Below are 26905 nucleotides of genomic sequence, written 5' to 3' on the forward strand. Positions count from 1 at the left end.
GGATGAAGAACTTTGAGGGAAAGTAGGCGAACTACATATGAAAATAGTTAAAATAAGATTTTTGTATTTACCAAAAAAATCTTTTTCTTGAAGTCCATTGAGAGACACAGGAATTCTTAAACAGTATGGTTGTATTGCCACCTATAGAAGATTTAGCTCCCGTATAACCCAGCCTCCAAATGTCAAGCCTCAGTTTTGTGAGCAATCAGTACAAAGAGCCAATATCGGAGGATTGCAACCTGTGTATCTCAGTGGACTTGATAACAATATTTAAAGGAGGTACTGTACAAAAATCTTATTTTCATTACCATCCATTGAGGATCAAAGGAATTCAGGAGTTCTTAAACAGTCGAAATGTCTAACTGAGGAGTGGGAAAAAGTCACTCAAAGGTCCAAAAAGATTTAGAAATAATGCTACAAAATTGTATCTGAAGAAATAAAAAAAATAAAATAAAGGCTAGATGAAGAACAGGTTAAACCAAATATGGAAATTGCCATGGCCATGATGAGGGCACTGAGGATCCACCTGGTGCTCCAAACTGGGAAAGCTAATGTATCATCAGCTCTGCAAGCAAAGTGCCCCATTAATTTGACTTTCTTTCTTCTATTTTCACCTGGTGATTCAGCCAGTAAGTAAAAAAAAAAAATAGAAATGCTAGCAAAATTATAGTTCAACTTGTTTCAGCATAGCTAAAGAAAATTAGCCCAACTTCCTACAACACCAAAAAACAGAGGCATGACTGTTAGAGTCAGGGTTATACAGGGTCTGGCTTCAATGTTTCCAGTTTGCCAGTGTCCCAACCTACTCTACATGGCAGTATATGCTGACTGTTTCAAAATAGCTGTGTCCTTAAATTGGTGAAAAAGTAAAGTGTTTATACCGAATATGAAGTAAATTCAATCATTAAAATATCATACATTTTATTATAAATGTTAATGTAATCCCAAAAGTTTATTTATTTATTTTTTATAATTTATTAAATAAGCAGTTTTCATTATAAGAGTCCCTGGTGATTCTCACATAAAGGTCATTGTTCAGACATGTTTTGGTATGGGGGAACAACTGTCTCCCAACTGTGCTCCTGTGTTCCAAACTATAACAAAATCATTTTTCATCATGATCCAAGAGGAACTAAAAGTTATTTATTTTTGGTTTAATTTGTTTTCTCTTAGCCACGTGACCTCTGTGCCACTGCCTAAACCCATCCCCCAGGGAAAACCTATGCACAAAATACAAAAGTGTACAATGCATGCATATAAAACACACATATGTAACTTTTCTGTGAAAAACTCTACAATAGGCAAGATTCGCTTATATCCAAATGGTTACAAGCGCAGCCCCCTTATTTCATTATGTTAGCCTAATATTATATCTCATTCATTATTAAATCCAAAATAACTTTTCATAAATGAAACCCAACTAGTAACTTATGTGTATATACAATATTCACCTGAAATGGGTTTGCTGCTGTTACTAAGCCATAAACCTCAAACTACTAAACACTACTCACAGCGCTACCCCTTTAGGTTTTTAGGTTTAGCTTAGATCAATTCATGTCTTATCACAAAACTACTTTAAATGATGCATCCAATGCTATTACTCCTTCAAATATGCACAACTCATATAGATGTAGTAACGTATACAGTTCACGGTATTATTAGGCAATTCTGTATCTATTTTAGTGTTGTAAAACCCAAGCTGTGAGTAGTGTTTTTAGGTAAGATTCACTGCCAACAGAAAATCTAAAATAAGGGAGCTTACACCAAATAAAAACTTCCCTGTAAAGAGGAATTCCAGCAGTTTTTATGTTTATTAAAAGTCAGCAGCTACAAAAAGTGTAGCTGCTGACCATTAATAAACAGCTCACAGACCATTAATAAACGGCTCACACTCATCTGTCGCACAGTCAAGCAATGCGCCCACCCCTCGGGTTCTCTCCTTCGCCTCTCCCCGGTGCCAGCATCACAAGTGCGGGCACCTGACTGACAGCTTGGGGCTTCACAGCGGGGTGCGCACTGCGCATGCGCGAGTCATGTGCACCTCCTTAAAGACCAGGCAATCTTCTAGGACCTGTGACATGTCCCAGAAGATTTCAGGGAGAGAGGGGCAGAGGAGAACTTCCGTTCAATTCGTCTAGGGGGCCTTGAGTACCTGTCAAAATTAGGTTTATACCAATGACTAAACTCTGGGGGGCAGAGTGAAATGCATTTGGGGCGTGGCCTGGTCAGAGTCCAGGCTGAGGTTGCCACTCCATTCATTGCAGTAGGACACCATAAATGTATGACTTCAAGGGGTTACCCTTCCTTTCTTGTCAAAACTACAGGGCTGTCATTCTTTGAGGTGCAGTGAATCATCTCGATTTAATATGCTAGTTCAAACTTTTCAGATTTCTCTGGATGAAAGCTTCTATAAGGGCATTAGGTAAAAAGCAACACAAGTACAAACAGGCATAGTAAACTAAACTTTCTTCTGGCTTGCATGGTGCAGAGGGCACCTGTAATGAGATCACCGGAAAGGCCAAGTGCTCTGGGTCTTGCAAGAAGACGCTGCATATTAACACCTGGAGAACCTTCTCAGCGAGATTTTAAGTACTCTACATTCTCCAGTTCTTGGAGAAAAAAGGAAGCGGTTACAAGATCCTAGGCTCCGTGGGTGGAAACCAGAATGGCAAGCATGCTATGTAAATGTTCCCTCTTCCCTTTTTTTTAAAATACCGTATTTATTGGCGTATAACACTCACTTTTTTACTCTGAAAATAGAGGGTAAACTGTGCCTGCATGTTATAGGCAGGTGTCTGTGGAAAGTTTTTTTCCTTAAACTTCCCTCTTAAAGTTAGGGTGCGCGTTAAACGCCAATAAATACGGTAGTTTATGCAGTTTTTTTTTTTTAGGCAGACCGCATATTTTAAAGTGCACTAGGCCAGTGAATCAGTTTTCTTAGATTAAGGCCAAATGTTTATTATTTGTAAGCCCCTTTAATTCAGATTAGCTGTCTTAACCACTTGCCGAATGGGCCGTAGCCGAATGACGGCTACAGTGTGGTCAACGTATTCTGGGAGAGCTTACAATTACATCCTCCCAGAATTGTGCTTCCCACACGCCCCCCGGGAATGTCTGTGCTAGTCGGGTACTCCGAACTCCTGCCGTCAGTACATCAGGTGTGATCAATTTTTAATGATTGCCACCATAGCTTGTAGCCGCTATAACTTTAACAAAGACTAAATAGTATATACTTATTTGGGTTATTTTTACCAAAGATATGTAGCAGTATAACTTTTGGCCAAAATGTATAAAGAAACATTACTAATTTGCAAAATGTTATAACTCAAACAAAGAAAATGCATTTTTTTTACAACATTTTTGGTCTTTTTTAATTTATAGCGCAAAAAGCAGCAGGGCCAAACAAACTTCAGACTGTAGTCAGTATTTGTATTTTAGTGCTTTCAAAAGATTCTATATCATATGTTAACAGACATGCAGGCAACCAGTTGCAGTACATGTTGGACAATTTATATAATTGTTAAAATTGAAAACACTTTAAATTTCATGTGACACAGTACAGTTTATATGAATGAGTAAACAGGATAAAATTAGACCCATAATAATTCTTCCTTATTTATTTATTCAACTTAAATACTTATTTTTTTTAATTAATGAAAGTGTCTCAAAGGCAGCAGAGCCAGTTAACTTTCTAGAGAAAAGTCAAACTGCAAGGATTAATCCTCACATATTCAACTATCCTAATGAGGACAAATTGAGCCAATTTATTTTCCAAGCCATTGTAAAATGCATAAGGGTTGAAAGGATCACTCTAACAGTAATTGCCACCGCAACAGACTACAAAGATTGCAAAGCATCAGTTATAAGGTTTTATGTATGATTTTGGTGGATCATGTTACAGTTTTGCTTTGATGTTGGGGATAATAAATCAGGTTCTGACATCATTTAAAGCAATTCAAGGAAAAAAGTCACTCCACAGAAGGGTAAGCAAAGCTGGTTTATTGACAACAGTCTTCTAAAACCAAGCAAGTTTCAATCTTCCATTTAAGTCAAGCTAATTTATCAGTAAGTAAGTAAATTAAAGCTTCAAAAACGCACCCATCCTTTTAAAGATAATTTAGGCCATTAAATATCTTAAACATTTGATATGGTATGATAGCACTTTTTTTTAGAAGGCCTATATCAGTAGAAGTTTGCATTTAAAAAGAGCAATTATAATTATATGCAGCTATTCACTCATTAGATACGCTCAAAAAGTTAAAGAAAATTTAAAATGAAGGTAGAAAACAGTTGGCAGCTTCTAAAGTTAGTATGCTGAAACCTGTGTGATCATCAAAATGACAGGATTTATGCATGCATGTACCACCTCCTGTGTGTTTATTTTGTTTTATTGCTGAATTTTTGATCAAATGTATAGGAGTGGTGGGTGGGGATACCCTCTGACCTCAAACAGTGAGCTCACTCAACACTCAGGAGATTGCCAATCACTTTAAAAACAAAATTGATGCAATTTATGAGAACATCTCCACTCAGATATCTATCCCACTTAACATACCCTGTACAAAACCACATACTTTCCTCTTTTGATCTTGTTTCTACAGAAAAGGTTGTCAAACTTTTCTCAGAGGCCTGCCTTACTACCTGTCCACTGGACCCTGTTCTTTTACAACTACTATGGTCACCCACTTTCTCTATCCTATGCTCTCCAACTCTCATCATCTTCAATCTCTCCCGCTCTACTGGCGCCTTACCCTTCCCTCTAAAGCATGCACAGATCCCCCCCATAGTTATAAAGCCTGAACGTCTTAAGAACTGTCTGAGATCCTACCTCACGGAAAACAACCTTCTTGATCCCTTGAGCTGAGTTCACACATGCTGTGGCCACGGCTCATAGCAGGGGGTCCGGTGTGTCCCTGTTCACCGATTCAGGTGTGAATCAGGTCAGAATTTTTGCCTGAATCTGCACCTGAAATCAGAACCAAAGACACACAGGACGCTTTCCAAATGCGGACTGCAGCCGCCCCCAGAGGTGTGTGAATTGGCTTCCATTGCAAATCAGGGACACTCTCCTGTCATGCAAATTGGATGTGGCCAAACCTGCATCCAATTCGCATAAGTTGGAACCTAGCCTTACAGTCTGGTTTTCTCTTGCTACACTCCACAGAAGGTGCCCTACTAAAGCCACTACTCCATATTCGTACTATTAGACCTTTCTGCTGCCTATGAAATTGTTGACCACTCCCTTCTCCTCAAAAAACTCCACTCTCTTGGCCTCCAAGACTCTGCGCTTTCCTGGTTCTCCTCCTACCTATGACATCATTCCTTCAGTGCTGCCTACATCTCTGTCTCCTCCACTTCCTCTCGGTGTATGGGTACCCCACGGTTCTGTCCTCAGACCTCTCATCTTCACCTCTTCCCTGGTTACTTGATAAAGCTTCCAATACAATCTTTTTGCTGATGACACTCAAATCTCTCTCTCTACTCTCCACCTCACCTCCACATTTTCTTTGAAATATGTCTCTGTACTGGACCACTGTGCCAAAAAAAAGGGGAACAGATTTTAACTTCTCTTCATCATCAACAGCAAAGCATAAAATAGCAGTGAGTGGGTATCATGTTACACATGCATTGTTCTCACTTTGTCAAGATACTGTATATGGAGTACTGCAATGCACATAAGTAAATAAAATATGTGACCAGTTACAGCAGAAAAATAACTGCTGTCACTACCAATGTCACTGGATATTTCACAACCAATAAATACAAAAGTCTAACCTTGCATTTTGCTAGTTTTCCTACAAAAGCACAGGGACCATTTTGCACAGGACTCAATGATACTATTACATATACACTATGGGCCAGATTCACGTACAGCGGCGTATCTTTGAGCGGGCGTAGCGCATCTCATATGCGCTACGCCGACGTAACAGAGAGGCAAGACCAATATTCACAAAGCACTTGCTCCCTAAGTTACGGCGGCGTAGCGTAAATGGGCCGGCGTAAGCCTTTCCCTTATTCAAATTAGGAAGGTACTGGGCGTGTTGTATTAAAATGAACCGTGACCCCATCTAAATGAATGACCGAACGAATGGCGCATTCGCGCGCATGCTCAGAATCATGTCGCATATACTCCCTAAGATACGACGGCTCAATGCCTACGACGTGAACGTAACCTTCACCCAGCCCCATTCACGTACGACTTACGTAAACAACATAAAATACGACGGCTGTTCCGACGTCCATACCCTAACATGACTTACCCCTGCTTTAGGTGGGATAACTTTACGCCGGACGTACGCCTTACGTAAACAGCGTAGCTTACTGTGACGGGCGCAAGTACGTTCATGAATCGGCGTATCTAGGTCATTTACATATTAAACGTGTAAATCAATGGAAGCGCCCCTAGCGGCCAGCGTAAATATGCACCCAAGATACGACGGCGTAGGAGACTTACGTCGGACGGATCAAGCCAAAATTCAGGCGTATCTTGTTTCAAGAATAAGGCGCATAGATAGGACGGCGCATCCTAGAACTTACGCGGCGTATCAGAAGATACGTCGGCGTAAGTCGTACGTGAATCTGGGCCTATATTACCAAAAGTATTGGGACACATGCCTTTACACTCATATGAATGTTAATGGCACATTCGTCTTTGCGCATCAGTGCACAAAACAAGATTCATAAAAACATGAATGAGTGAATTGGGGTTGGAGGAACTTGACTGGCCTGCATCTCAACCTGATAGAACTACTTGTTCAACATCAATGCCTGACCTCACAAATGCGCGTCTAGAAGAATGGCCAAACATTCCCATCGACACTCCTAAACCTTGTTGACAGTCTTCTTAGAAGAGTTTAAGCTGTTATAGCTGCAAAGGGTGGGCCAACTCAATTTTAAACTCTACGGACAAAGACTGGGATGCTATTAAAGTTCATGTGCATGCAAAGGCAGGTATCCCAATACATTTGGCAATATAGTGTATATTAGGGATTTTCTACAGTGCCACAGACTGAAGAGTCCTCTAATTTTTAGGAGTTAATAAAACAGCTGAAGCATTTACCTGCAACTCATTTGAGATTTTGAATATGCTGGTAAGAATATTGTAAACATTCACCACTTGACCCCGTGTCCCATCAGCAAATCAGCAATCATAAATTGATTTTACTAGACCACACCCCTACTCCTACTCTCTACCCAGGGCTTAAATTCAATTTCTCAGGGCCCCACAAGGTTAATAGAGTGTAGGCGCATGAAGTCTGGCTGCATGTTCCACTGCATGTTATAGTTTCGGCTAACCGCCTACTACTTATGCTATTGCCAGGGCAGGACTTAGGGTGGGGGCCCCTGGGCTTGAGTCACTTTCGGGCTCTAATGAACGGGCGTAATGACGTCATCGCGACCGCGACGCATAATGATGACGCGTAGTCATCAATAGTAAACATAGCGGTGTCCCGAAGGACATGATGTATACTGTGCATGGGCGTAAAAATGTATTCAATGGGCAAATCCAGCAATTGGAGCCAAAGTAACATGCCACATCCAGCAAAAGGACAGACACCGGGCATAATATTGCAAAAATAGCTTCACAAGGGTAACAATAAAAGAAAAACAGTTTGTCTACTTGAACGGAGGACAAAAATTATCAATGTCCCTAGAACAGGTAAAAATGCTAGACCAATCAACACACTTTAAATGAAAAATTAAATGACTAGCATATTATTGAAAAAAATTTATGTAAACGTGTGGGGTCCCCTATTGGGCGAGGCCCATGGGCTTGAGCCCAGTCAAGCCCAATGGTAAGTCCGACCCAGGCTATTGCCTTCCCTGGTGGAGTGATTATTTGTACCTTTGCTCCCACAGCAGGTGTCAAGGTGTAAGGGAAAGGCTGATATTATGTGACTGAGAGGGCGCAGATCTGCAATCCCGACAGGGAGGGTGTGTCAGTGCACAGCTGCATTTTTACTGCCCCCAACCCCTCCAGGACCTTTTCACCCAAGCTTTCCAATTAGGTCTACCTATCAGTTTTTCATGCAGACCTGATTATAAGCTCCATGTAGGTTTACAGGTGACCAGATGTAAATTAACTGTTGTCCGTTTACACGTGCCTACCTCTGAGCCCATTCAGGTCCAGAAAGAAAAAAAATGAAAAAAGGACTTTTTTTCCATTTGTATTTTTCCAGACCTAAATGTGATGCATCAGAGGTAGCCTGATGTTAATGGCCACAAATCCATTTTAAATATGGCCACCCATAGAGCCATTACAAGTCCACCCCTGTCTGCTGTTTGTATGCAAACATAAACTGAGCAGGTACAGATGCCAAAACATGGACATTCAGCACTGTCACCACCCATATTCCCCACTGAACTCGATCCCATTCAACTGCTATCAGGGTTTTTTTAAACGGATAGTGAGGAGGTCATGCAACACCTCCTTACTGCCTGTCAATTTTTTGCAGAAGAGGAAATCAGATGCAGAACACTCTTCAGAGAGCAAAAGTGTGAACTAGCTCAAAAAGACCAGGTAGGGGGCGGTGGTAGACTGGGGGTGCCGATGTGTAGGTGGGAGTTTGGGGATAGGGGCCCCATTAGCAAGGCTGTATGGGGCCTCATTATTTCCAACAGCGGCCCTGCTTTTACAGCTACAGAACAGAAAATGGATTGCTCCTAATTACCCAAGTGGATTGTTAATTGGGAACAGCATCTGCTGCATGTGCTAAATTTAGAAAAATTGTGAAAGCTTGTGGACTTGTGGTCGCACAACTCCGTTATCCCCCCCCCAATAAAGTGATGGATCCCTTCACACTTAGGATCACATACAGCTTTATTAAATTACATGTTCACAAGAGAATTGCCATGCAATTTCTTGCCTTTCAACCTTATGGACCTTGTAGAAACGACAGAACCAAGTTCCTAAACTTTTGCCCCACCTCGAAGATCCTATATCTAGTCTGCTGCATCATCATTTATGTAACTAAAGAAAAAAATCAATACAGCTACTAGCCTCATCGCCAGCAATCATTACAGTGGGGCAAGTGGCAGCACAGGGTTTGTATGGAGAAAAAACAATGTAGAATCTCTATGTCCGGAGCTAAACTTTGGAAGTGTCACAGTTAACTCTAGACATGCTCCTCAAATCCATACATTTTTTTTATCTCTAGGGTCAAGCATGTGATAAGTATAAGCTGTATAGGAGCTGTACATAAATAAAAATGTACATACTGTACATTTAATTGCTGGTTCACACATAGATTAATTATCCTTAAAACCATAGTTCTAAAAATGCACTACCTCAGCCATTAAACGTTTCCAGTAAGGAAAAGTGTTGCAATGACTTACCATAATGCATGTAACAGTTTCCTTTGGTGGGATCCAGCTGTATTGCTTTTAAAAAGTAACGCTCAGCTTCACCTTTACGTCCCTGAAAACAAAATTATAAATATTTTAGTATAACAAACTTTTTCCTTAGGTTTACTTTGAGACAGATTAAAGGATCCATTTACCAAACACCACAAAACTATTGGTGCAATCGACTAAAAAACACAAAATGCATTGCGAATGCATTGCAAAACCAACCAGCAAAGGCCAGATGTTAAAGTGTTACTAAACCCAGGACCCTGCACTCACTATATCTGGCCTCCCACAGTACACAGAACATTCAACATGGAAATTAAATTATTTTAGTAAATTTGAACAGCTAAATAACTTTTCTCATCAGCAGTATATAGCAGTCTTATGACTTGACATAACTGTTCTATGAGGCTGCATGACCCCTGACCCTTGGTCTAGACAGTGCTGGTTGGCCCTGTGCTGATCACACCAAACAGAGCATTTAAAGAGTGCCTCCAAGGCTCTGTATTATCAGGATATGGATTGGGGACAGTAAAAGAAGGGGGAGTCAGAGTAAACAGAATCAAACAGCATTTTTACACAATGCAGAGGATTAACCCCTTAGGTTCCACAGTGAGTTATCAATATTAATAAATGTATTTAAAACAAAGATGTTGCTGCTGGATTTGTACAAATACATTAAGAGCCCTTTCACACTGGGGTGGCAGCGGTAAAGCGCCACAAATTTTTGTTGCACTTTTCCTTCTGTTTTAGCAGCGCTTTGCTCTTCATAGAAAGTAGAGGGGGATATGAGCTATGATTTCAGTGCTCTTTTTGTGAAATTTAAAGATGAATTTCGCCACAATGCCTATAAGCTACTGAGGTCAGTGAGGACTAATTTTAAAGTGATGGACAAACAGCCTGGAATTCCAGACCAGACACTGTGTTAGTGCTCTTAATCTTAATTATATGCAGCAACTACCTAGAAATCCAGTTTATAGATTAAATAGAGGCTCAGTTGGCAACAAGTAAAAAAACATATACAGCACTTTCACATGTGTTTGTTGTTAGGGGGGGTTGTGGGTGAAGAAGCACTGAACTTCTAAAAGTACTTATAGTTCTGGATAGGTATATATTAATGGAACATGTTCGCTTGCAGGCAGCTCTCTAATCTTACAGGAATATCCAAGTGTGGTCCTTGTTCAAACATTATAACAGAATAAAAGACGACTGTGCAAATACACTGCTATGTGTCCAAAATGAACTTTATTAGTTGTTATAGTAAAAAAATGCATTTCCATATACTGCATACAGAGGCAACTGTCTTAAGAGAGAATTTTCCACAGTTTGGACAGATTTCCTTATGTTTACTAATGTGCTTATAAAAATGGAAGAAAAGGGAAATCTTCCTAAAAAAACACAGACCGTAGAATAACCCGACAAGGTTTTCAATACAGATATTATAATGACATGTTTAAATCTATTAATATCTTATTAAAACGCAACTCTAGGCAATTAGTCAAGATATGAACTGCTGTGCTATCATGGAAGCATAACCACTTTTATGGCACCGGAGGAGTTTGGGGACTTGTTTTTGCTCCCACATACCATATGGAGCTCTGTGTCCCAAAATAGTGAAATGGGATGCCAGGATGGGCATACACACCACACCTATGCATCCTCATGTTAGAAAAAGACAGACCTGCACAAGGCACCTAGTGAACGAGGCCTAGGTCAAAAAGGCTACTTTATTTGACTTTAGTATGAATTTTATTTATAATCTATTAGAACCAAACACTTATGAAAGCTCAACTTTTTTAAATGAAATATGTTCTTTTCATAAGGAAAATGCTGATGTGCACAGCAAAAATACCCAATAAAGATGTTAAATCTGCCAAAAATGCCTCTGTTTAGTGGTTCAATAAATAAGCCAACCCAAAGAAAAGACCACTGCAATTACAGGCCTATCATGCCAGAAAAGTGAGCCAGAAGAGTGATTGGATAAGAATATCTTCCTAATGTTTTTGCATTAAAATTGAACATATCTTTTGCTAGAAGCTGTTACATACAGAAAATTCAGCTGCTCAAGTAAGCAAAGATGCCTGTTATAGCCCAAAGATACTATAAATGCATTTGTATATTTTTGAAGTAAACATGCCAGCAGTTAGAAGAAAAGCTAGTAAAACTTTCTATATATACACAGTTGTATTCAAAATTATTCAACCCCCACTGAAATTGATTGTTTTGCCCAGTTTGACACTGATTTTGATCATTCAGTCATCCTGCTTACAATTAAATCAAAGAGGCACGTGTAGGTCAGACAAATATAACATAACATTTATAATGAAATAACCACAAATGTCTTTTCTGTGCTCACATCATTATCAGTTTTATTCAACCCCCAGTTGACATTTAATCTTAGTACTTAGTACAACATCCTTTTACAGTTAGAACAGCTTTTAAACTTGAAGCATAGCTTGACACAAGTGTCTTGCTGCGATCTACGGGTATCTTCGCCCATTCGTCATGGGCAAAAGCCTCCAGTTCAGTCACATTCTTAGGCTTGCGCACTGCAACTGCTTTCTTTAAGTCCCACCAGAGGTTCTCAATCGGATTTAAGTCTGGGGACTGCGATGGCCACTCCAAAATGTTCCAGCCTTTAATCTGCAATCATGCTCTAGTGGACTTGGAGGTATGCTTGGGATCATTATCCTGTTGAAAGGTCCAATGTCTCCCAAGCCTCAGGTTTGTGACGGACTGCATCACATTGTTATCCACTATCTCCTGTTACTGAAGAGAATTCATGGTACCTTGCACACGCTGAAGCTTCCCTGTACCTGCAGAAGCAAAACCGCCCCAAAGCATGATTGACCCCCCGCCATGCTTCACAGTAGGCAAGGTGTTCTTTTCATCATAGGCCTTGTTCTTCCTCCTCCAAACATAGCGTTGATCCATGGGCCCAAACACTTCTAATTTTGTTTCATCAGTCCACAGAACACAATCCCAAAACTTCTGTGGTTTGTCCACATGATTTTTGCATACTGCAGTCGACTCTTCTTATTCTTTGAAGACAGCAAGGGGGTGCGCCTGGGAGTTATGGCATGGAGGCCTTCATTACGCAGTGTGAGCCGTATTGTCTTAGCAGAAACTTCAGTACCCACATCTGAGAACTCTTTTCTCAGTTCCTCAGCAGTCACACGGGGACTTTTCTCCACTCTACGCTTCAGGTAGCGCACAGCAGTCGAAGTCAGCATCTTCTTTCTGCCACGACCAGGTAGCGTTTCAACAGTGCCCTTTGCCTTGAATTTGTGAATGATGCTTCCTATGGTGTCTCTTGGTATGTTTAACATCTTTGCAATCTTCTTATAGCCATTGCCCTTCCTGTGAAGAGTAATCACCTCTTCTCTTGTCTTCCTGGACCATTCCCTTGACTTCACCATGTTTGTAACCACAATAGTAAATGTCTAGAAGGAGCTGAGTATCACAGTCATTTTAAAGCTGCCTGATTGGTGCTTATTAGGCATTATTGCTGCTCCCTGACATCCACAGGTGTTTTCAATACCTGATTGAAAACACTTCAATGAACCTCTGTTCTTCAGAGTGGTAGTCTTTAAGGGGTTGAATAATTGTGTAAATGAAGAATTCACAAAATACACATTTACTACTGTATTACAAAACCAATTGATGTCATTTTAGTTGCATATGGTTCTTTAAGAAGTCCTTGTAGGATTTCATTCTGAATACAATTACAAATGTACACTAAATTCCCTAAAACCCTTTACAGCATTGAGGGGTTGAATAATTTTGAACACAACTGTAGCAAGCACTATGCAATGTATACCCAATGTGGCTTCCCCACAATTTATATATCCAAAGATCTTCTACAAAAACACACTTCTTAAAAAGACAGTATTTGTACACAGCTAGGCACCACACTTTGTACCCATGTGACCCATGTGATAGGGCCTGGCGACCAGCCACTCAAGCATTAAGCTCTGCATAGAGGCAATAAGGTAAGGTAGGGCAGAGGAAGTGTTACTCCAACAGATTACAGCTTTGTTCATAGCCTAAAGCCTCGTACACATTAGTAGCTTTTCTCTCCGTTCAGTCCAGCAAGGCTGAACGAAAAAAACCTGACTGCTCAGGGGGGGGGGGGGGGGCTACTGTACTAACTATACAACGTTAGTACATCAATCTCCCCTAGTGTTCTGACAGAGACAGCCTCCCCCATCCCCCACTCAACCAGAACATTCTGGCCGGCACGCTCAGCCATCGGCTGAGAATGCTGATTGGGAGCCAATCGGTGGAAGCTGAACAGCCGCCTTCTGATAAATCGAATGCAGTACACACGGGGCCGCGTGTACTAGGATTTACTATACTTTAAAATAAAAACCCAGTAGAGCTCAAAGATTTAAAAAAAAAAAAACACTGCTTTTGCTGCAATACTCTGTCCACTCATTTTTGGTGTTGTCCCTTAAAGGTTCAGGTTCTCTCTTGCTGCTTCCACTGGTCTTGCAGGTTGAATAATGTTGCGACACAAGGGTGTTGAGGATCCACCTTTTTGCTGTTAGTTTTTAATGCCATCCTAGGCTCACAGTACTGCTGAACTGAATGGCGCTTACACATCCGTTTGTAAGCACTTTTCAGTACAGGAATGAGGAACACAGTAGGAAGAGGAGTGGCCTATGTGTCACATGACTGAAAAGATGACAGCTGGAAAGAATAGAGGGTAGGGAGGTAGAGACAGCTTTGTGCCCAACCTGGAGTTGAGCTTTATGCACATCTAGGGTTTTTATTGCTCCTGTTTTTTTTCATGAATAGAGAACAGGCTGTATAATATTTACAACAATTGCATAGATGTCCTGGGCACATTTAAGCATTTCAAAACTTCTCAGAAATCACTGTAGGAAAAGTCAGATACATTTCAATTGCACTACTTTATATGTAGGCCCCTGTAACTTGAAATCCTATTAATCACATTTCTAAGCCATCAAACCATTAAAATGTTTTGCCAACACAAACAAAAGCCAGGTGTCTAAATTGCATATGGATATTTTTGTACAGGAAAGTATGCCAAAACTGACAAACAATGTAAAAATAATGAAACAACAAAGCCAAACACTGAGGAAATAGAAAAATGGATGTCTTAAATAAAATCTTTTCCTATGCTGTCTCCAAAAATAGCTTAGAACTATTTCAGAAAAAAAAAAAAAAAAAAAATATATATATATATACACACACACACACACACACACAAACACACACGCAATTACCAAATGTATTGGGATTCCTGCCTTTACACACACACATAAACTTAAAAGGCATCCACGCCTTAATCCGTAGGGTTCAATATTGAGTTGGCCCACCCTTTGCAACTATACTGTAACAGCTTCAGCTCTTCTGGGAAGGCTGTCCACAAGGTTTAGGAGCGTGTCTATGTACATTTGTGAGGTCAGGCTCGCAGAAGAAGGCCTGGCTCACAGAAGGCCTGGCTCAGTGTCTCCGCTCTAATTCATCCCAAAGGTGTTCTATCGGATTGAGATCAGGACTGAGCAGGCCAGTCAAGTTCCTCCACCTGAAACTTGCTCATCTATGTCTTTATGGACCTTTCTTTGTGCACTGGTCCAAATTATTTGGTGGAGGGGGGATTATGGTGTGGGATTGTTTCTCAGGGGTTGGCCTTGGTCCCTTAGTTCCAGTTAAGGGAACTCTTAAGGCGTCAGCATACCAAGACATTTTGGACAATTTTAACCTTCCAACTTTGTGGGAACAGTTTGAAGATGCCCCTTTCTGTTCCAACATCACTGCGTACAAGTGCACAAACAAGGTCCATAAAGACATGGATGAGACATTGACTGACCTGCGCAGAACACATTTGGGATGAATTGGAGAGAGGACTGCGAGCCAGGCCTACTCATCTAACATCAGTGCCTGACTTCACAAATGCGCTTCTGGAAATTATATATATATACACACACACACAATATAAAAAAAGTGAGTACACCCCTCACATTTTTGAAAATATTTTATTATATCTTTTCATGTGTCAACACTGAAGAAACTACACTTTGCTACAATGTAAAGTAGTGAGTGTACAGCTTGTATAACAGTGTAAATTTGTTGTCCTCTCAAAAAACCAACACAGCCATTAATGTCCAAACCACTGGAAACAAAAGTGAGTACACCCCTGAGTGAAAATTTCCAAATTCTGCCCAAAGTGTCAATATTTTGTGTGGCAAACATTATATTCCAGCACTGCCTTAACTCTCTTGGGCATGGAGTTCAGCAGAGCTTCACAGGTTGCCACTGGAGTCCTCTTCCGCTTCTCCATGACAAGATCACAGAGCTGGTGGATGTTAGAGACCTTGTGCTTCTGTTGGAGGATGCCGCACAAATGCGCAATAGGGTTTAGGTCTGGAGACATGCTTGGCTAGTCCATCACCTTTACCCTCAGCTTCTTTAGCAAGGCAGCGGTTGTCTTAAAGGTTTGTTTGGGGTCGTTATGTTGGAATACTGCCCTGAAAAAAATTAAGAATGCTGCGCAAAAATTAAGAAATATAAAACTATCCAACAGAATGGTAAAAGGCCTCTAATCTATTTAATGTCAGTGTTGTTCCCCTTTAATTGCAAAGTTACTGTGCAAAACAGTAATAAATAGAACTACCCCACAGAATTAGCTAACAGCTAGTGTTGGAGTGAAATCTGAGAACAAAAAAAAAAAGGACTAATCAATTTTAAACGAAACCACCAAGTAGTGACTGCAGAAACAGAGCTGCGTCTGCGGAGGCTGCGTTTTACGGTATGGCACAGGCTATAATGCACATGAGTTATGCTAATCTTTTTGCCCATCATTTGCACTTTTTTTTTCTATCAGCAAAATGCTGATAACCCTATTTCTTGCCCAATAAGTTTCAGCGGCTAATATATCGGGGCATCCCTAAATACAGTCATGCAAAATAAACTTGTACACAGGAAAACTAATTGTGGTATTAAGCCCAGAACCAAAAATGTAATATATTTCAGCTTACCAATGTGGCAGCTGCATTAGTTCTCTCTTTTTAGGCTCCCCCCCCTCTGTTTTCACCTGGTGATTTGGCTTGTAACATACCTCCTGTATTAGAGTGCTCCCTCTCTGGATAAAGCACCCCTGTCAGTGGTAAATGGTTTTTCTCAACCCTGTAAAAGGTGCATTTGCAGGAGAGCTTGTTCTTTTAAAAAACATACTTACTGGTAAGATCACCAGGTAAAAATAAAATATAGAAAGCCTATAAAAAAATATCTAACGCAGCCATCATTTCTAATAATTGGTAAGCTGCAATATAAAAAGTGATTGCTTTGGGGTTTAATACTGCTTTCAGGATTCACTACAAAAACAGGATTCAGCCTCTCTGCAGTCCCACTAAATCCACAAGTGCTCTGAAAAATGGTTTAATTTAAAAAAATAGATCTTTCATTTTTTATTGGTTTTGGAGATACATGGGATACTGTCCTCACCATCCATTAACTGTTTTTAAGCAGTTTTTTTTTCAACTTCCGGTTCCGCGCCAGCCCTGACCTATGGTGTCACTTTCAGGCCGTTATGGAGCAACTTCCAGTTTGCAGTAGACTCGGGTCAGAAGACCAGTTTCAGCATTTTGCTGGTGCCAAAAAGGAGAGTGGGGAGGAGCCCACTCCCAATGCCCTGGGAACATAGCATTGTGTGTTAATTTCCGAACTGCCCTTATTGTGTGGATGGTCACTGGGGAGACCCTAGGTGCCATATTTAAACTCAAATGCTGTCATTTGGCCTCAGCTTCAGAACATTGGCTGTGTACTTTTCTATCGTGGAGAGACAGCCACGTTATTGTCAATTTCCATATATATATATATCTATATATATATATATATATATATATATATATATATATATATATATATATATCTATCTATCTATCTATATATATATATATATATATCTCTATCTATCTATCTATATCTATATCTATATATATATATATATATATATCTCTATCTATCTATCTATCTATCTATCTATATCTATATATATATATATATATATATATATATATATATATATATATATATATATATATATATATATATATATATATATAGATATATCTATATCTATATATAAGCTTCTTCAATCTGCTCTAAATGTTCTGTTAGTGTGGCAGTCTGTGTTGGCAGGCAATCTGGGGTCTTAGGCCCCGTACACACGACCAGTTTCCTCGGCAGAATTCAGCTTCCGACCGAGTTTCTGGCTGAATTCTGCCGAGGAAACTGGTCGTGTGTACACTTTCAGCCGAGGAAGCCGACGAGGAGCTCGACGAGGAAATAGAGAACATGTTCTCTATTTCCTCGTTGTTCTATGGGAGCTCTCGTCCCGCCGAGCTCCTCGGCGGCTTCAGTGCTGAACTGGCCGAGGAACTCGATGTGTTTGGCACGTCGAGTTCCTCGGCCGTGTGTACGAGGCTTCATTTATATTTCCCTCCCTTGACCCTTTACTCTTTTTTTTAATGTTTCCCCCCAGATTTATTATTTGGCTGATTGGGGAATTCCTCCCCCTATTGTTTTGTATCCTTTTCACAGTTAGTGTCCTTGGGCCTTCATAGTTTCTATCCATGTGATATTTTATACCAATATGGGTTACCTTCAAATTATATACCCCTATTATTTTACAGACCTTACATTAACACCTTATCACTAGTGATGTCTTCTAGTCATTACTTGGGTACAACCAACCCTGTATTTTAGGGTAAGACCAGGCTCTTTTTGTTCAATAACTTATGGATACTGAGACAACTTTCTTATTGCATGCACCTTGGGTCTGTTACAGCTACCGGGTGCCCTGTAATGTACTGAAATGGGCCAGTGGGTGCTCTTTGTTTGTCCCCCATTTTGGGAGCTATGCCCATACTGTGGTGGTGGTATATGCAGGGGAGGTTCTGTCCCCTCCTCTTTTTTTCTGCTGGTTTTTGGACAGAATTTTATTTTGTTTATTGCAAAATTATATACTCTGGATTACAGCTTTTTAAAATTCAAGATGTGTATTTAATGTGCTTGTTTGTTTTTTCTTCTTTAGTACAAGTTCATTCTGAACGATGAGAGAATATTTGTAAAGGCATAGATGGTCCTAAAGAAGTGGGATACCTTGCAAAATGAGTAGACCGTTTACTGTATTGTAATTGCCCCATGTTAGCTTTCTGTGTTTAACTTTATTATTATATAAATATATAAATATAAATATATATAAATCGGTGGATTTTAGTTACAACACTTTGTATGCTCATACATTCACTCTGGATGACATCTGTGATTAGCAAGGCCTTTTTTTTTTAAAGACTGTTCAGTAGATCTCCATAAAGTATGTGACTGATTGGTGGATAATATCTAGTTCTGCACAAGAAAGGGAAATGGTAACAAAAAAGGTCAAAAAGTATGTGTTATACATAAGTACATGCTGGAATGACTGACTGTGTGTAATAAAGATGATTTTGTAATTTTGGAAATGTAATATTAAATAACATTTCCTATCCTGTGCATACGTGAAGTGTTATATTTTTATCAGATCATATTTATACATACACACACACACACATGGTATATATATAAAAAAAAAAAAAATTCCCCACAAATAAATATGAAATAGAATATCAATATACTGTATTGTTACTTCCACCCATCTGGCAGCACGCTTGGCTCTTCACTTGTTTTTCAGACTACTCTTACCCACTTCGCTAAAAAAGTAAGGGCCAGATTCACGTAGATGAGCGGCGGCGTAACGTATCGTAGATACGTTACACCGCCGCAATTTTTCATCGCAAGTGCCCGATTCACCAAGCACTTGCGATGAAAACCTACGCCGGCGGCCTCCGGCGCAAGGCGGGCCAATTTAAATGGGCGTGTGCCATTTAAATTAGGCGCGCTCCCGCGCCGTACCTACCGCGCATGCTCCGTTTCCGAACTCCCGCCGTGCTTTGCGCGAAGTGACGTCATTTTTTCGAACGGCGACGCGCGTAGCGTAATTTCGTATTCCCGGACGGCTTACGCAAACGCGTTATTTTTTAAATTTTGACGCGAGAACGACGGCCATACTTTATACAGCAATACGATTGCTGTGTAAAGTTAAGGCACCAAAAAAAACAACTTTGCGACGGCAAACTAGACTAGCGGCGACGTAGCGAACGCGAAAAACCATCGTGGATCGCCGTAACTCCTAATTTGCATACCCGACGCTGGTTTACGACGCAAACTCCCCCCAGCGGCGGCCGTGGTATTGCATGTTAAAATCCGACAGTGTAAAACAATTACACCTGTCGAATCTTATGGCTATCTATGCGTAACTGATTCTATGAATCAGTCGCATAGATAGAACAACAGATACGACGGCGTATCAGGAGATATCTGCTCTGTGAATCTGGCCCTAATTTTTTTACAGTACTCAGTAGCTTAAGCTGGAATTGACATGCACAACTAAATGAACCAGGCCAGTGATTTATCTTTCTTACAGTCTGCCAGGTATAAACATCAGTTTAAAAACGTATACACTTTTAAAAAGTAAAATAAACTTGACCCCAAATTATTACAGTTTTCCTTTAGGATTTATAGCAGAGCAGGCACATAATAAAAGATTGGACTGAGCATATGTGTCACTGACACTGAAGCTGTATAATAGCGCAGCAATGTTCACTAATACAGTATATTGTATTCAGGACTAAAAGCAGTTTGAACTGACTGATCTTAGCAGTTTTATTGTTCAAATCCGCTTGTAACCTCTCTTTTCCACACACAGAAACCAATGGGAACCTAACCTTTCTGCTCTCAGCTGCTAGAAACAATATAGTAGACCAGAGCCACGTTTTCTATAAAGCAAATTTAAGTGTACTAGCAAAAGTTGTGCCTGTTCATTCCACTTTGGGGACAACTTCTAATAGGACAATGCTGTGATGACTAGAAATGTAGAAAATGTAACAGAGTACAAGATACAAAACCGAGTAGTTTATGTCTCGTGCATCTGAATGTATGGAGAGTAGTACATCCCACAATTCACCGCAATATACTCTGCACACCCCATCTTACATCTTCATAAACTCACCACACTTGCTCTTCATAGCTCATACTTTCAGAGAGCTTCACCGGTAAATAAGCAGGCAGTCACTTGTGAGGTTGCAGGTAGATAATGTATACTAACCCCTTTTTTATGTAAAGTTTACTCACTTGCTACATAAAGTATCACTTTGCTGCCCCTCTCAATGTTGTTCCCACTACACACAAATGTGAGAGAGTTGGGTTGGGTTGGGTTACCACTCACTTATTGCGTTTTGTCTTTAATACAACTATAGGATATAAATCCCCAAAATGTTATTTAAATAGCTAAATGTTTGCTTTGTAATAGTTGCTGTGCAGCATTTTTTGAACTGCAGTAAGTAAACCTTTGACAAATATGTTAATCCTACTTGTGGCAATCCTGTGATAGGGTGACAATACAAATCATAAGTTCCTAATGTTGTGATAACGTTGTCAGACAACTGTGCATGCTTCTGCTTTTGGGCTACAGTAGACATGCCTATGAACAGTATTGTTTGCAAAGTCCTGTTGTCAGCCTGTGAAATCACAGGCATCCATTCAAGAAATTCTGCCCAAGATGCCTATAAAGACATCCATAATTATAATACCAGAGATGCAAGGGTATCTGAAAATTCTCTAGAACTAATATTCTTTGAACTTAAAGTCTAGACAGAGTGTCTCTGTTATAACAATATTCACAGGTCAGAACTGCATCTTCCATCTTTTTTGATTAGGTGGCTTTATCAAGCTATCGGATCCAGAGACCTTACTTTACAATACCCAAAGGAAATCTATGGAAAATAAAAGATTGAGCTTGTATACATCCATAAAGGTTGGTCACCTGCTTACACTTCTGCTGATATTTTATTAGGCATTTGAGGTCCAGTTGAGCTCTTTCAAACCATTATAGCTTGACCTCAACATCTATATACTATTAAGGAACAGTGAAGAAAGTACAGCAGACTGAACAGCTAAAACATGAATACCTGGTTGTTCTTACTGAGCATCATATAGTGCTACGAGACCATTTAACTGTTGTTTCAATTGCTTGAACATTTCAAAATGTAGAAGTAGCCAAAAGTCAGTGTCTAAGAATTGTAACATACTATCTATTTTTGCTTCTTGCTGCACATGCAACACATATGTTCATCGCTAAAGAGGGGTGTCCACACATTTGCATTTATGGATGGCCAAGGATCTCTGTGATGAGAACATGTTCACTGTGCATTCCCAGCACAATGGCCATGCTGACATACACACCCTACTTTTTTGCGGACCCCATATGATTTTGCTTTGGCAATGGTCACATGCCTGCCACCAGCGCAGTGCTGAATTCAGCATTTTAGGGTACAGGGTAAACTACTCAAACTATATCTACAGTTTACACAATACACAGTTTAGGTCTGATTTATTTCTCACCTCTGGGGGGGGGGGTGTTGTCTACATGAATGGCATATATGAAAATAGCTGATCTAAAAAATTGATCATTAGAATTTTTATCTCCCCTAATGTAAAAGGAAGCTTAAAGGGGTTGTAAAGTCAGAAGTTAATTTATTTTTTAATCTTAATGCATTATATGCATTAAGATAAAAAGCCTTCTGTGTGCCTTAGTCCCCCTAATTCTTATCTGAGCCCCATCTCTGTCCAGTGATGTCCACAAGTGTCTCGGCTGCCTGAGATTCTCCCCCCTGATTGGCTGAGGCACAGCAGCGGCGCCATTGGCTCCCACTGCTGTCAAAGTCAGCTAACCAATCAGGAGAGAGAGGGGGTGGAGCTGGGCTGCAGTTCTGTGTCTGAATGTACACAGGAAGTTGTGACTTGGCTTGGGTGCCCCCATAGCAAGCTGCTTGCTGTGGGGCACTCGGCAGGAGAGAGAGGCCAGGAGCACAGAAGAGGAACCCGAGAAGAAGAGGATCGGGGCTGCTCTATGCAAATCCACTGCAACAGAGCAGGTAAGTACAACGGCCAGATTCAGGTACAATTGCGCCCGTGTAACGTAAGCCGTTTACGTTACACCGCCGCAAGTTTTCAGTTTTAGTGCCCGATCCACAAAGCACTTACCTGGAAACTTGCGGCGGTGTACCGTAAATACGTCTGGCGCAAGGCGGTCCAAATCTAATGGGCGGGTACAATTTAAATTAGGCGCGCTCCCGCGCTGGACCTACTGTGCATGCTTCATTTCGTAACTCCCGCCGTGCTTTGCGCGAACTGACGTCATTTTTGCGATCGGCGATGTGCGTAGCGTACTTCCGTATTCCCGGACGTGTTCCGCAAACGACGTGAAATTTAAAATTTCGACGCGGGAACGACGGCCATACTTTAGACAGCAATACGTTTGCTGACTAAAGTTAAGGCACCCAAAACGACGACTAACTTTGCGACGGAAAACTAGACTAGCGGCGACGTAGCGAACGCGAAAAACCGTCGTGGATCGCCGTAACTCCTAATTTGCATACCCGACGCTGGTTTACGACGCAAACTCCCCCCAGCGGCGGCTGCGGTACTGCATCCTAAGATCCGACAGTGTAAAACAATTACACCTGTCGGATCTTAGGGATATCTATGCGTAACTGATTCTATGAATCAGTCGCATAGATACTCTGAGAGATACGACGGAGTATCTGAGATACTCCGTCGTATCTTCGCTGTGAATCTGGGCCAACATGTTTGTTATTTTTATAGAAAAAAAAGACTTTACAATACATTTAAGGAAACATCAATCAGGAACAGTCACATGCAGCAGTGTATTTGGGTAGCAAATGCACTTTCTCACCGTCAAGGTCAGTAGTTTGCCATAAGTAAGATGTGCTGGGATGTGGTCAGGCTTTGATTTTAGAGACTCCATGTACCAGTGCTCAGCTTCAGATACCTTGTTCAACCTCATGTACGCTTCTCCTGTTAAAAGATCAGAAAAGGGTTCAGAATGGCTAGTATCAGTTTCTTCAAGTTAAAAAGTTACATTACTGCATACATGACAACATCTCAGTAGGACAGGCAGATGAATTATTACCCACCTGGGTAACAAAGTTACAGAAAGGGGAAAAACACTTGCTTTGTGGCTATTCTGAAAGTGAATAAACCACAGTTGGCAGTATCCTAACCATCTGTACTACCACCAGTATAATTAGGGACATTTACAAGAAAAAGCAGTTTAGTTATCAAGGTTCAGAATGCTCTTAAGAGAGCACAAAATAGAGAGGATTTAAAAAGAAAGCATAGGCTAATTTAACTATATTACAATTATCTGAAAAATTCAAGCTGACTAATGTAAACATACACTTTAATGGGCCTAAAATGATTGCTGTCTAAAATAAAGTGAACCAAGTATAATATTCACACGTGGGAAAATAAAAATGATGCACCAGTGTTCATTGAAAAGAAAATTAAACCACCAACATAATTTTATCTCCCATCTTAAATGGCATAGTTGATACAACAATCAATGATGTTTATTTGCTGCAGTTTAACAGCTCTTGAACTGTTGTTCTTATAAAATGCAAATGTCACTAAAACCATCCATCTCTATGACAAAAATGTCAAAAAGTAACATCTATCATTTTTTTTTATCAGCTATTCAACAGTATGTTGGTTCTCTGCATCAGAAGTTCTTGGCACAGGGCTCTCAGTGCCAAAAATAATTGAAAAATAATGTGTTGTCTGTACTCTCCTGACCACTGAACTTAAAGCTGAAGTGTAAGTAAAACAATTGTTTAATAGTAGTTTAAAATCATTGTCTTTTTTTTATTGCTGTCAGTTTCCTGTCAAGAAGATTTTCTCTCACCTCCAGTGGAAATGAAAAGAATCTGCCCAGCGGTGACAGCAATTAAAACTTGGCATGTTAGCAACTCTTACCATTTGGCAAAAAAGTGTTTTTGTTTTATGTTTCGGTTAGGGACATTTGCCATCATTTCCTATTACAAGTGGCATCACAATGAAGGGAAATATTTTAAATGTAGACACCTATGACAGCGAAAACCTGCAGGTTGTAACCCTTCTATTTACTATTAAAAAAGACGTAGCTCTCAATTTCAGCCTCACGCTGAATTTATTCCTCCCAAACTCCAAGCTTAACCACTAAAATTAACACAACCTATGCAACAAACAGAAACAATGCTTGACTCAAACCTACAAATTAAACACATATTTTTGATGTATCCATCTGAAACTATGTCATAAAACTTCCCCATCTGGGCACCTCTGTTACTATATTAAAAAAACAGTTTTTTTTTCCTCATCTACATTACTGTCAACCCCAAAAAAAAGTTGACTACATTCTATTATCTAAAGATACGGCAGTAGAGCTCGGGATCAAGCCTGCACGAATACCTCCAAAGAAAGCGGCTTTCTATGTTGTCATATGAACATATTCGCCAGCACACCACGGATCGTATAAAAACGTCCAAAAGTTTTAATGCAGTGAAAACATCACAAGGATTGCAACGTTTTGAGGCCACGCAGGACCTCTTCGTCAGTCAAGTGATGTTGTCAGTCGCTGAAGAGGAGTCAGGAATGCTGGTACAGGATCTCAGAAGGGGACCACCATTGCACAGAGCAAGTATTAAATGTTCAACCCTTTCGCTGCCGGGCCCTGCACTCCACTTTTAAACTCAGCTGGTGGTACCATTTTTGCAATTTTTCCATTGCTTTTCTGTTTTTGCCTTACAGCTTGCAGAGTTTGTAAAAGACCCCCCAAATCATATATTTTCTGAAAGCACATGACCAGTAAAATAAAAAGAAGGTGCTACTGTTATTTAAGGCCCTGCAAAAGTTTTTTTAAGTCATTATTAGCATATAAAACCACAGCAATTTTTTGAAAATCCAGGCTTAATTCCAAATAAATATAAAAGCTTAATCTGTGTTTAATTAAAAAAGTACAAATATTTGTCAATTTTAAAATTGTGCCCTTTTTGCAAAATGGTGAAAATCAAGCATACGCAAAAATGTGAATATCCAAACTTCTTCAAAAATCTAAAGGTTTTATTTTTTTTCAGATTTTTAAAAAGACCACCCAAACCATATTTTGTTTTCTGAAAGCATATGACTTGTAGAATAAAAAATGTGCTACTGATTTTTTTTAGACCCCACAATAGTTGTGCGAGTGTTTATCAATTGGTTATTTTCACTAAAAATACATTAAAATCATTACTAGTAGATACATACATGGCAAAACTTTCAAAATTCCTGCTAAATTAAAAACATGGCTTTTTTTGGAGAAAAGTTGCTGCAATCAAATTCAACATTACATAATTTTTTTCTTAAAACGGTACATTTTCTCAGTGTAAACTTTTGATATGGTTTCTATTTTCTATTGTGAATGAAATATGGGTTTAGGAGATTTTCAAATTACTGCATTGTTTTAATGTAGATTTTTCACAGCATCCCAACTTTTTTCTGAATTGGGGTTTAACAAATACTAGCACCATGTTTGGGAGGTACTGGTCTCCCTACCCAGCACTGAATGTGACTAATCTACCAAACAAAGGCTTGCATTGAGACAGATCTATTTTCTATAAACAAGTTATCAGGTTGCAGAAACCACTGGGTCTCTTTCAGCCTTTGCAGATATGAGTAAAGACCACTTTACTTTTGCACTTTCTACAAATAAAACAACTATTATGGCATATAAGATCCCTCCAGCTTTTCTCATCTCATTTATTCTACCTTCATTTTTTGTTTGGCTCTGGAGAGCCAAAACAGAACACTTGGCTTTGAAACTATAACCAAAACCATTTTTCTTTTCTTTTTTTGATAGGGAAAGGAAAGGTTAAAACTAAGGTTATTTATTTTTCCCATCAGGGGAATAAACAAGTGAGAAGAGATCTTTACAATGCAAGGGATTTTCCCTTTTAGACAGGTGTCTCAGGAACAAATGTCCCCATTTAATTCCCCAGGATTTCTCATGGTGATCTGGAAAATTAAACTGAGTAAATCTCCCTAAAGCTGATATGGATAGCAAACAAAAAAATGACAATATTTCTAACCACTCAGCATTCTATACAAATAAAAAATATTGCCTTTAATTGTACTTCAACCTCACCCTAATCTTAAAATTATAATTTGAAATCTATAGTTAACATGAAAACGAAATCTTATATAGTATCTAAAGTAAAAAAATTCAATGTGCAGCAAACATTTCCCCTTACTGCAGTCATAAGATGTTCGCTTACACTCCCAACTGCATTTCTTTTCCCAAGAGCGCGTTCTTTGAAAGGCAGAGACACTGACTTGTTGCCTCTTCTTAAGCACTTTAATCTACCACTTAAGCCCCAAAATCCTAACCTTTAAATTTAACACTAACAGCATTGCCAAGAAAAATTACATCAGCTATTCCATACCACACCTGTGTCTGAAAGTGCTGCAGCTTTTGCTAGCAATTCAATGGAAGATACAGTTCTAGGTTTGTTAGAAATGTTTAAAAAATAGTATAGAGTTTTTAACATGAGGCCAATTTATTTTCCAAGAAAAGAAAAAAAATGCATTATATGTACTTCACATGTGATTTTAACCA

The 26905-nt window shown here is 39.7% G+C and overlaps 1 protein-coding gene across 1 annotated transcript in view; it reads right to left on the reverse strand.

Annotated features, from left to right (window-relative positions):
* Positions 1-26905, reverse strand: part of TMTC2 (transmembrane O-mannosyltransferase targeting cadherins 2) — a 357678-nt gene that overhangs the window by 62395 nt on the left and 268378 nt on the right. Inside the window, exons 8-9 of the mRNA XM_040344182.1 lie at positions 23171-23292; positions 9337-9418 (exon numbers count right to left, since the gene is read on the reverse strand). Coding sequence (XP_040200116.1) covers positions 9337-9418; positions 23171-23292 — 204 coding nt within the window. The remainder of the gene's footprint in view (positions 1-9336; positions 9419-23170; positions 23293-26905) is intronic.

This window comes from Rana temporaria, chromosome 3 (assembly GCF_905171775.1).
Source record: "Rana temporaria chromosome 3, aRanTem1.1, whole genome shotgun sequence".
Taxonomy (NCBI): domain Eukaryota; kingdom Metazoa; phylum Chordata; class Amphibia; order Anura; family Ranidae; genus Rana; species Rana temporaria.